Genomic DNA, 12,409 nt, shown 5'->3' on the forward strand with positions numbered 1-12,409 from the left:
TGTAATAGCACTGGCCGTCCTGGGACTTGCTTTGTAGACTAGGTTGGCCTTGAACTCACAGGGATCCACCAACCTCTGCCTCCTGAGATCTGGGATTAAAGGCGTGCACCACCACACCAGGTCTCCAGTTCTTATTCTTAGTGCATGGTTGGGCGTTTGTCATTTCTCCACGACAAAGAAAGCTACTGCGAATGTTCTTGTAGCTAAATGCACGGCACTTGGTAATAATAACCTTTGTGCAAGTCTTGCATTGAAAAAGCACGTTGCGTAAAACCATCTGTGGGAAAGCACAGGTGTGGATCCCACAGCCTCCTCAGAGAGCCGGCCTTCACCCAGATAAACAGTGCACCCACACAAATGAGCCCCCACAGCTCAGCGGTTTACAGTTTTAAGATTCATTTTTATTTTTAATCACACGTGTGTCTTTGTGTGAGTATGTGCACACGAGTGCAGGCGTCCCTAGAGGCCAGAGCCAATGGGTCCCTCTGGAGCTCCAGGAGCTGTGAGCCGCCTGACATGAGCGCTGGGAACCAAACTCAGGTCCTATACAGGAGCAATACATGCTACACCAATACTCCTCTCAACCTCTCCTTCAGGCCCCCTCGGTTGTCACTGTGCTCTCTTTGTCCCCAAGTATGCCTCCTTAGATCTATAGCTTAAGGGAAAGCTTTGATAAATACTGCGTGTGCGTGCGTACATGCCTATGTGCCCATGCGTGTGTTCCTAGGACTTAAGAGAACGGCGCCTGTGTCGCTGCTCACACAATTTATGTGGCCCCTGGTGGCAAGCGTATGGTTCCTTCTAGTTCTTTCCTTTCTCTCTTTAGGCCCTGACCCACGTTTCAGAGGACTGTTTGCCCCTGCTGGACGGCTGCAGGAAAAACAGACAGAAGTGGCAGGCCCTTGCAGAACAGCAGGAGAAGATGCTCCTCAACGGGGAAAGCAGCCAGGCCTAGGAGACTGACGGTGCATCCCCCACACGCTGACTGCTGCAGGCCGGGTTGCTCCATACACCATGCGTACTTGTGTGCACTTTGCCGCTGCTGTATTTTGTTTTTGCACAACTTTTGAGAGCGTAGCATGAAGTGTCGTAGCGATTGCTACCTACTTTCTCTACTTTGGTTTTCTGCCACTGAAGCGAAATGGTTAGTCGTCTTCACGTTGAACACATGGATAGGAATGGTGTAAATGGCATTCCTACACTCAGCGTGGTTTTGCTTGGGAATTATAAATAACTGTCTTTGTGTTTCTGAGTCACCAGTCTTTCAAACATGTTAGAAATCTTTCTCAAAAAGTAGGTTAGAGACAAATTGACAATGTTCTGGGACATTTAAAGCGATCATGAGACGAATGTTGACCAAGTGGATTTTAGGGGAGAAATGAATATAAAATTGAAGGGTCTTAACAAAATTAAGGTGTTGAGAAACAAGAAACTGTGGTATTTAATTGGTCTGCTCTTTCTGCGATGGGGACAGCTTACCTTACATGTCACCTGTGTGGCAGAGCAAACCACAGTACAATCATTCCACGCAGTAGCCCTTCAGCACACAATCTCAGAACCCCACCCAAAGCCCAGGGCCAGATGATTCCCCCCTGACCTTCCCACGGGAGAGTATGTGCCAGACTTGGGAGGGCCCGGAAGAGCCTTAAGCCAAGAGAAATGTCTCACTGGAAGATCTTTCTGACAATCTGCATTTTAAATACTGAAAACTTCAAAAACTAATTTCTTTTTAACTTTTCATCGCCTTAATCCAGCAATTAAGTTTCAACAGAAAAGTGGTCACAGGACCACTTGCCTGAAGTTAGGACATGACCACATGTATGAAAGTGAAAATTAGCCTTTATTCCTCTGTCAAATCTACAGGAAAAGAAAATAATTATACGAGTTGCATCAGAGGTTTGTCTCTCAAAGGGAGCTCAGACAATAAGTTCAAAGGAACAGTGTGAGATCTTCCTGTCAGAATAAAAGCAGCCTTCGGTATCGGGAGCAGATAGTGAATCAAATCGAGCAGCTCGAGTAGGGAGGAGTATCTGTTCCAAATGTGCAGTAATGTTTGAGTTTGAGGAGAACTTGAGGGATTTGATTTATTAACTTCTGTCGTCTTCCCACCTCCTCCCAAACTGGCTGAAATATTTGATCTGGGTTTCTAACATTAATTTGGATTGAAATGGTTTCTTTTCCCTTTTCTCTTTGCTTAAAACGCACCATGTTCATTTTGGATCCTGTGTATGTATATTTTATTGTGGCCTTGCTCTTACTCAGATACGAGAAGGCAAAACGAGTTCTGCTAGAATTGTTTAGTATGGGTGAAGGCCAACCCAGGGAGTTGTTGCCCAATGCCAGCTGTATTATTGTTGTGATACCTGTATTTTCAGAATATCATTTTGTTTGTTTTTCATATCACGTAGATGAGATCTGTAAGGTGGCCTCCAATGCACTGGTGTGTAAATTACACAGACCGTCACCGACAATAGTCCTATCAGCACACTGTATATACACCTATGCATGCATCCATAACTCCTGAGTGCAGACTCGGGCTTAGAGGACATTCTCTCCGCCTAGCACTGAACCCCACACGTGACTGAGCAGTTATGCTGAAACGCGGGCATACACGTGTGTAGTGCCAACCACTGAGAACATCTTTAAAGGCGACATGATGTGTGGAGGATTTGTCTGTGGTGTTAACAAGCAAGAAGTCAGAGCAGAGATCGTTTGACTCGCTTTGGGCAATGGTTTATTTCACCTACGTGTATAGGCATTAAATTAGGAAGAGCAGTGCCATGCGTCCGCTATGTCATTGCTGGATAGTTCAGTTCCTACAGAAGAGAGTACTCTTTTATTCAAATAGTTTTTATTTTATAGGAAAACCATTCCATACATGGAATTTCTGTCTGTGGTACAAAAACACAAATCATAGTTTTCGTTCTGAATGTGAATATTTCCTTTCTAGTATCCTCTCAAGTTGGATTATATTTATTATATTATATTATTATAATCTCTCCCTTATGCTGCCGTGTATTGATATTGCCCATGACGAACAAGACATTGTTGTTGTCCTAGACTGTTTGGTTGATTGCTTGGCTGGCCGTAGTGAGATAACATGATAACATTTAATTTTAATATTTAGCCAGAAAAAGAATCTGTGTTTTGGTAACTTGATTAGAAAGCTTTCTGGATCTTACATGGTTAGAAGATTTGCCTTTGCCGGTCATGGTACTATGTGAATGTGTATAAATCAGTTAGCCTCTGCACCTAAGGAAGCTGTGTTCCTAATGTAGTCAGGTTTGGACAAAGCCTGTGTTCCAGGGAAATGTCACAGGAGGCAGCTAGCTCCTAAGCCTTCCTCATGGGCCTCTGAGACCACTGTCGGAAACGGGGTATTGAAGTAGAGACATGACCTCATCTCGCAGGTCACTTCTCTCAGGCTGAGTTCCTTAGATGGAAAGCAAGTACATTTAATCCGCTCCACACAGACCTGGCTCCCCAGGATGCTGCTTCGTCACTGTGGATTAATTGTGGATTAACAGAAGAGTTTTTGTTAGCAGCCTGGAGACAAGGGGGAAGATGAAAATGTACTAGTAGCATTGCTTTCTTGGAGGAACTGGAATCCCAGACGAGTTTTGCCTACCAGTCAAGTGCCTTTACTCCCAGAATGTTGTGGGCGCGTGAGGCTTGGCACCTATTACATTTCCAAATTATCTGTGTTTTTCTCTAGATTACACTCCTTATCCATAGCACGTAAGCAGCAAGGCCTTTTCTTTAACCTGATTTAAGATGAGAAAAGACAAAGTGGTCCCTTGCTCTCCTGTAAACAGCAGTTTCAGATAAGTTGACAAAACTTATTTACACCGCATCAGCCATGCATCAGCCCACTAAGTCCTCTCCATATGTTAGGAACCGCGCTCAGCGGCCGAGACAGACGCGGGCTGTGCAGAAAATGACTAGGAGCATCGTTTCTCATTCCTCCAGCTTCACATGCAAACGTAGAGGGCATCCCATCCCTCTCCTCCACCTCATCTGTCACATACATACTATGCACTTTTATCCAGAATTTCTTAGTTATGCCTGTGAACATCCTGTCTTCCTGTCAGCACGGATCTGCTAACTTGCTGATAGCGTGAAGAACGCCTTGTGTGAGACGTCCTGTCTTCCATGATGTAGATCATGTTTCCATATTTCAACCAGGGAGGGGGGGGGGGTCAGAGTTCTCACGGACCCCTTCTGCCCTCTCACGGAGAACAAAGAAGGAAGTATTAAAGCTTACCTCACCCCTCCTCATTCTTACCAACAAGCCTGTGTAGACATGTCTTGAATGTTGTTGAAACGGATGTAAATAGCTGAAAATAGAAATCTGTATTACTGTTTAAGAGCCCTAATGAACCATCACACGACACTGTTGGTATCTGTTTGTATCCTTACGCCTTTTCAATCTATCTGAACAAATATATAGTTTCGGGCACTATTTTTATACTGGCATAAAAGAGTTACTATGTAAATTATGTCCTGTTGTGAAGTCATTTAAATGATTGGCAGGCTGGTTTTCCTTTCCTCTCACCACACCGGAAACCATTCCCGAGGATCCTTCTGGGAGAGGGTGGGTCACCCTCCAGAAGAGCAGGTGGGCACCTCCTCGCCCCCCCCATCCCTGTGACGTCAGACACGGTCAAGGTGGTTTTCACTGTGCGAAGTCATCACACGTCAGGTGTTTCCTCATTTTACAGTGCTGTAAAAAAATAAAATGAATGAACAAGAACCGAACGTGGTCTCTTCATGAGGGCGCCTTGGGTTTTAAGAGTCAGGAAACGATGCGGAAATCGGGCTTCACGCCGGGAAAGCCGGTCCGGTTAGTTTCAGAGAATTTTTCACTGAAGTTTGATAACTCTTCAGTCAAATCGACTCTTCAGTAAGTGTCATTTTATTGGTTATGTCCTGTGCTGTCAGTTTGAGGGTCGCGTTTCCCGCCATAACAGCACGGGGGGCGGGGGGGGGGGCGGGGTGATGGGATCGTTACCAACCTGGTGTACACAGGGAGCTAAAACTCAGGTGTTTCCTTCTTGCCAGAAAGCTTGGGTCTGAGTGGGGCCCAGATTTGTAGCTTCACAGCCACTGTTAACACTCCAGCCGGCTCCTTTTTAATACAAGATTTTAGAAGTCCCACACCCAGGCTTCATGGGTCAAATCACTATCTAGGAGCATTGTAAACAACACGGCTCTCAGGAGGTCGTGCTTTGGTTTGGGTTTTATGGATAGGTTTCCTTAATTTAGTTCTCCTGGTAAAGGTTAATGTAGGGCCGCAAGGGACTTCTGGCACCCATTGGTGTTTCTGGGGTAAAAGACATTGTGGTATGGGTACTGGAATTTTATTTTATTTTATTTTGATACCTTTAGGCAAGCCGTCTTCACTGTTCACTGGTCAGAAAACAGCTCACCTGAAGAAATAGTGCCAGTACACATAGAAGAATACTTAAAACTTCTGACCATGAGAGGGCGCCAGAATTTCATTGTATTTAAAGAAGTAGCAACTGGCTTTAAAGGATAATTAAAAAACTGCTTCTTCAAATATTTTTGGTGACTAAATAAAAAAAAATCCAAATGGAAATTTCTGAAAGTAATGAAAAATTCATTTTTCTATTAATTTTTATATGGAAACTTTGTTTATTGCCCTTAGTCCAGTGATCCCGCTGTCAAGATTTTCTCCTTGTGAATAGTCAGACCTCTTGAGTTCTCTTTTACTTAGTATTCCACTCCTGGGACAGCAACCCTTTCTGTACAAATAAGAAGCATTTAAAAACTTCCTTAATGCATAGTCCCGTGATTAGCTGTTTGTCTCCCAGCAAACAGGAATTCTGGTCCCCACGTTTAATACATAGGCATGTCATGCCATGACTTTCTGTCTGTAAGGAACGCGAAAGTAAGCCACCAGAAACCCCGAACTTGCAGAGTTGTCTGGTTTTAAGCTACATTCAGCTAAAGTTGGAAGGTTAGGAGAGGAACTAACATGCCGTTCGTCTAAATAAAAATCTCAGGAAATAGGCATGGAATGAAAATAAAGTTATTTGGAACAAAAAAAAATTTTAATGAAGTGGTCCGATTGAATACTCATGATAGTGTTCAACTTTGGGAAGTCCTGACTCACTGCCCTGAGCCATGGCTCACATTTTGTCATCGTTCGTCCTTCGTGAGTAGCTTCGAGAAATGGCAGGACTTTCTTCAGCCGTTTCCTAAGGTCTCTGCTCCCACTTCCACTAGCAGCCCCTTCCAGCTTCCCCAGAAACCACACCGCTAAGAGACAAGTTCACCATTCATGATGCAAGCCTGAAGAGAAACAGTTCCCAGAGCGTGATGCCAGAGTCAGAGAAAGTCTCAAAGAGTGTCTCAGGAGGGTAACACCATGAGACCTTTTGAGGGGAGTGTTGGAGGCTCATGATTCTCCAGCCGTCAAAAGACTCTCTCAGCCTCTTGTCTCACCTGTGACACAGCCCCTTGAGGCACCTGGTTGAAGAATCACAGCCTTTTGTCTACAGCCATTGATCTCACTGGAATTCAGTCAGCAATCAGGCCGCCATTTTGCCACAGCTGAGGACACTAGAAGCAAACCTCTTCCGTAGCCTGAGTGGATTCCTAGGTGGACCGGAAGTAGCGACAGGACCAGAGCGCTTTTCAAATGCCTTGATTTATAGCCATCTTTGTTCTTTCTGTTGCTGTAAAAACTCTATGAAACTGTTTCCACATTGGAACACGGGGTGACCTGGGGTTTCCTGGGTTATGGTCACTCAAATTTGGCTCAAAAATAAACTCTTTATTCCTTTTGAGGCAAGAGCTGTGTGGTTTTCATGAATAAGATATTTGATAAAATTATAACCTTATTTTTCAGTACTGAGCTTGGAGTGGCAGGCAGGCTAGGAAACTTCTTTCTCTTCTTTCCCATTTCTGTTCAGAGCCGCCGTGTGAACAAGCGGGTCCTTTCACGCCCTGCGGCTCCCAGGCCTAAGACTTCCAGAAAAATTTAAGTACTGTTCAGTCCTCATAAGTAGATTTTATGAACATTTTGCTGGTACTGATGTTTTTATTGCATTTATTTATTGTGTGGGTGTGGCTCCAAAATGACTGATTGCCACACGTGCCAGGGCCTGAACCTGGAGATGAGGGGGAGCGTGATAAGGCTCCTCACCTGCAAAACAGATTCCTACAAGATCACACATGACCTCGCTGGGCTGTCATCTCGTCTCGTGGCATGAGGTCAGATGACAAGTTGTAGGAGTCAATTGTCCCCTCCCCCCACGTAGATCTTAAAATCAACAGCTCGGCCAGCAGTGCTTTACTCGCTGAGCTATCTAACTGATCCAAGGCATTTGAAGGGTAGAAACACAATGAATTACATGCTTAGAGCAGAAAATACTATTAATAGTGACTAAGTAAATTTGTTATTATTATTATTACTACTACTACTATTATTATTATCAATTACCATTATCATGACAACTGTGAAACCAATCCCGGGGTTCAATTGGAAATTTTTTAGGCTTAAGTAGCTAAAATTTGGAGGCTGTAAACATAGTGAGTTAAGCCAAGACTGAACTCTGTCTTCTACCTTGGGAGGTCTGTTGAATCTTCACAGTAATTCTGCTTGAAGGGGTTACATTCACTTCTGCCCGAGTGCATGGATGCTTTGCCTGCACGAATGTCTGGGCACCAGGTGTGTGCAGTGCCTGCAGAAAGAGGTGTCAGGTCCCCTGGAGCTGGAATTGCAGATGATTGCGAGCTATCCTGTGGGTGGGCTTAACCACTGAGCCATCTCTCCAGTCCCACCAGTGGACTTTTCTTGGCTTTTGGTGCCCATCTACCAAGGAGGAGACTGAGCAGTCCACATCAGCAAGCCCTTAGGTTATTCTGAGGCAATTTTAAATTGGTTACAAATTAAAGCTTAATATCTTAATCAGTTAAAACCACTGATCTAAGAGATGGCCTCTTTATCTAATTAGTTACGATCCACAGATGGGAGTGAGAGCGGGAGGCAGGGTGTGTGAGAGAGAAACAGAGAGAGATCGGTTCAGTCGTTGTGTACGATCCAATGATTAAAAGTATCTTTTATTAAAGAGGCTTCTAGTAATTTAAATAGCAAACTCACTGAAAACTTTGTTCGGTCTCTGTGTGGATTTTTATCCACAGCAAAAGTGGTCCATCCACGTGGGGAAGAGATGGCGTGGCAGTCCTTGCTTCTGGAGCTTCTCTTCCTGCCTTATCTGCAGTCACTGAACTGGAACCTTGAGAGATGAGCTCGGCTCTCAGTTCTCTTCCTCCTGGCTCGCATCCTTGGAGGTCACTGAACTCTAAAGGCAGAGAATGAGCTGGTAAGCCTCCCATGGGGGAGTAGGGCATGTCACGAGTCAAGGGGAGCAAAAGGAAAGCTGGCATTTTATCTGATGTGCGTTTGCATACTAGCAATCCATCAAATTGTTCCTAGCGTCTGAGGGTAGAGAGCGAAGTAGCGCGCTCTTTCTGACTTATCATCTAAGCACATCCTAATATAGTAGGCACACTGGCCCTGCTTGGCTAAGATCATATGAGCCCGCACAGATAAGATTAACCTCATGAAAACCTAGCACATCTGTCTGCCTCCTTGACTTTGGGTCACTCTTCCTTTTGACTCTACGCATGCTAATCACGAAAACCTCAATAATCTGTCTAAAACCCAGTGACTCCTAACTGCGCGCACCCCTTGCAAGGCTGAAAGCACAAAGAGTCATCCTGGTAAGCCCACTGTTATCTTGGATTCCAGGAGTACCGATATCTTGCAAGCAAGGTAGATTGCAGCCAAGGTAGAAAGCAGCACTCAGTGATGGAGATGCAGAGGCTACATTCTGGAACAGAAGTCACTGTCTTATATAAATCAGATGCTTCTCCTAAAGCTGACAGAGGACCCACCTGCAGAACAGAGTTGAGACAGAATTGGATGAATGGTGCAGGATTCTTGCTTCTTGCCCCAGCTCTTCTTCAGTTTAAACCTAAAGCTCATCTCAGAACCTTGAAGAGGAAGTTGATGGACACCTGTTCTTCCCAATGAGTATTAATTAAATCTCCTCTCTCTGCTTTTCATCACTCCTAATTAGTATACTGGGACAACATAACCTGTTGGGGGTCCTGGAGCCGGGGGATTTTACCCTAAAACTCTGGTTATACAAATACGCTAGGTTCTTATATAGGAGTAGTTTGGGTGGCCTAGGAAGCCCAGTAGTCACCACTATGGAGCGTCTAAAGTTCAATGTTCCTGTCAGACCTAAAGGAATAGTTGTTGGGAAGAAGTCCTGGGGAAGAGAAGTGCTGGGGATAGAGAACATCCCCAGGGGATGCAGTCTGCTCCTTACCAGACAGTAGTGATTTCCGAATGATCTTAAAGGGGAAGGAAAACTCGATGATGCTCTCATAAGAGGCAACAATGCAAGGCAGAGCTGGTGCCTGACTTAGCCCTAAGTCTTTCCTGCTGCCTGGTTTGCAGACACTTTAAAAAAAGGGATCAGTTCTGAAGAGAATGAGGCTGTCAAGTGTATGAGGAAGATAGTGTTGCTCCCCAGACAGGCGAGAGTCCTAGTGATCTATACTGTCACCAGTATGGCTAAGTATTCTTTCCCCTGGATCCTGCGCCTTGGCCACCAAGAGCTACATCCAGTCCGTGCGTTCAGTACAACCATCAGGTAGCATCATGCCTCAAGTGGGCTTTCCCCATGGTCTTATGTGATGACAGAACAGACTGAAGGGGGCTGAAGGCATTAGCAGGACCTGTGTGCCAACCCTTTCTGTCCTCTACAATCACCTTTAGGTAGATTTTTGATCCATTCTTAGATGGAGAAGCAATGTAAGCAAGAGCGGGTGACTAATTACAAGCAACGTAGCATCAAAGAAGCAGAGGGAGGATGTGAATGGGGCTCAGAGTCCACACTCCTCTCATCACTGAGCCAGCACAGCAGAACAGGCTAACCACCTGCCACCCCCAGCAGTTCGCTGTGAGCTGTGGGCCACAAGCAGCAGCTACAGTACAGATACCACCCATGCCGTCTTCCTTGACTTTAGACGATTATGTTAATTTTACAGAGTGAAAAAAAAATGTTCTGTATCTTCCGCCACCTATAAAGAGAGGCAGAGGGCCAGTGAGGTGGCTCAGGGGATACAAGAGTTTGTCACACAGGCCTGCCAATCTGAATTTGCCCTGTAATTCCCATGGTGGAAGGAGAGAACCAGCTCCCAAAAGTTGTCCTCTGACCCCCACATACACTCCATGAACACACAGAGACACACACACGCACACCTGCGCATGCACACACACACGTGAGCATTCACACATACGCACGCATATGCATGCACACACACAATGTAATAATACTTTTTCTAAAGAGTTGGGCATCACAGACATCCAATTGGGAGTTTTTCCCATGGGCGGTCTTTACTTATGTGCCCATTCCTCATTCTGCATCCATCCCTCCTTCTTCCAAGCCATTCTCACGCCCCAGCTAAACAGGAATCCACCATTAGGAGTTTTGTTATCGCTTACATAGGGGGAAAGGGCTAAGGTGAACCTTTTATTGTTCAGATAATCAGGGTGATTGCTAGAGTCTGCTAGTCTCAGCATAAGCCTCTGTGGTCTTAACTTCTCTGAGCAAGTTTGAGATATAGTCTGCTCATAATCATTGGTCATAGTTGAGCCAGGTTAATCATTCATTTGTCCAGAGCTTCTTTGGAGTTTGTGTTTGTTATTCTTAAGTGGCCAAACTAACCCTGTGTAGAAACAAACATCTTTAAAAGCATAGGTCTACCTGTCTATGTGTATACAGGGATAGTATTAAATCATTGCTCACTACCAAATCCTTGACTATCAGAGAATGTCTCACTTACTGCTTACCAGCTACCACTTCCCTTTTGTTTTGAAGAGTTGCTTTTTAGGACAGTTCCATGATAGAACACAGCCTATACAGCAGAGTTCCCTGGTAAATGGCTTTGCCAGGCAGAGACGCCGAGTGGAAGGAAGCACTTTCTTTTTTTTTTTTTTCAACCCACCTGTCTGTCACGCGCATTCCTCTTTCTGTGTGGCTAAGAAAGAGGCATGAAATTGTGTAACAGTTTCTTTTTTTTTTTAACTGTTTTCCAATGAACATAAATTTATTATAGGCCTGAAAAATCTAAAAGCTATGTATATGGGTTATGGGCCTCCTGTACCTGCTGTCCTATGCTGTCCTACGCCATACCTGCTGTCCTAGGCTGTACCTGCTGTCCTAGGCTGTACCTGCTGTCCTAGGCTGTACCTATTATCTTATCTACAAAGTAGACCTGGCATATGGACAGAATTTTATGTAAATAACATATTTGTTTAGTAATCTCCAGGCTATTTGCCTATTTTCATTCATATTAAAAGCTTTGTTTTCATGTTGTCCAGCCTCCCTCTTGTGTAACAGTTTCTATCCCACAGAGGAATGCTACAACTGCCACCATAAGATCAGCTGCAGACCAGTAGCTGTGGACAAGGAAGCACTTTCGAACAGACGGCTAGGTACGCTCCGACCCGATCTAGCATGAGGAACAACAGGAATCTGTATGAGAGCTGGCTTGACTGGGCGAGCTCTCCACCATGTCTGCTTTAGCAATTCTCAAAAACAAAGACATGCATACTTTCGAACAGTATAAATATGTACCCGCTGAACTAAGTACATTATGAGACATTTCTATAAAACAGTACCATGCAGACATCAAAGTCATTTGTAAACTGTTCCACCAAAGCAGTATATTTTAAAAATTATTTACTTTGTGCTTATACATATTTGTGCGTGAGGGTGTGCACGTACCCTGGCACATGTGTGGAGGTCAGAGGACAAGCTGTTCCCAGTCTTTATATCACTATTTGGGAGCTGGGCTCAGGCGGTCAGGTCGTCCCGCAGGCACTTTGCCCTCTGAGCTCGCCACCCGGCCCCTAGTAATTGTACTGATAAATGGAAGAAGAGATTGCTGCACAGTAATACGGATTTTATAAAACCTTTTTCCTTTTGCAGAGGATGTGATTGTATTACGTGCTGCCGCTAAAATGGCTCTCAGAAGAAAGAAAAACAGTTCTATCGCTTGGGTTAGCTGCTTTTACTTTTCTTTACTTTCTGGCTTTTTTGAGGAAGGCCTGTGTTGTTTTTGTGATCAAGAGAGGTGAAAAACGCAACCAAAGTCTCTGGGAAGGGTTCCATGAAACATTCGGAGGTGGTGCACACCCCCACAGCCCATCTGGCTGAGAGGCAGGGAGCAGCGGGCTTGTAAAGTGCCAGGCTAGTCTCTCTTCCTTCTTCATTGTATCTGTGCCTGCCTTTACAGTGAGCGTCCTCTATGAGCTCCAAAGAGAGGTTGTGAACAAGTCAGTGGTTGATCCCAGCACACAATG

At 44.8% G+C, this 12,409-nt stretch overlaps 1 protein-coding gene and 1 non-coding gene across 4 annotated transcripts in view; one reads left to right on the forward strand and one right to left on the reverse strand.

The window, feature by feature from the left end:
- The window catches only part of Pde5a (phosphodiesterase 5A), a 121,225-nt gene extending 116,318 nt beyond the window's left edge, over nucleotides 1–4,907 (forward strand). For 2 of the 3 annotated variants that reach the window (XM_050145848.1, XM_050145785.1), the window contains one exon: nucleotides 827–4,906. In XM_050145848.1, the coding sequence (XP_050001805.1) occupies nucleotides 827–955 (129 nt within the window). In that variant the 3' untranslated portion in view covers nucleotides 956–4,906. Of the gene's footprint in view, nucleotides 1–826 lie in introns of all 3 variants that reach the window. The other variant, XM_050145701.1, reaches the window with a different exon arrangement.
- Nucleotides 4,908–11,383: 6,476 nt separating this feature from the next.
- LOC126512548 (small nucleolar RNA SNORA41) lies at nucleotides 11,384–11,511 on the reverse strand. Its single transcript, XR_007595090.1, has one exon. It is a non-coding gene; the product is annotated as a small nucleolar RNA SNORA41 (small nucleolar RNA).
- Nucleotides 11,512–12,409: the final 898 nt, after the last annotated feature.

Source organism: Alexandromys fortis, unplaced genomic scaffold (genome assembly GCF_014885135.2).
Source record: "Alexandromys fortis isolate MF-2015 unplaced genomic scaffold, M_Fortis_MF-2015_v1.1 scaffold_19, whole genome shotgun sequence".
NCBI lineage: Eukaryota > Metazoa > Chordata > Mammalia > Rodentia > Cricetidae > Alexandromys > Alexandromys fortis.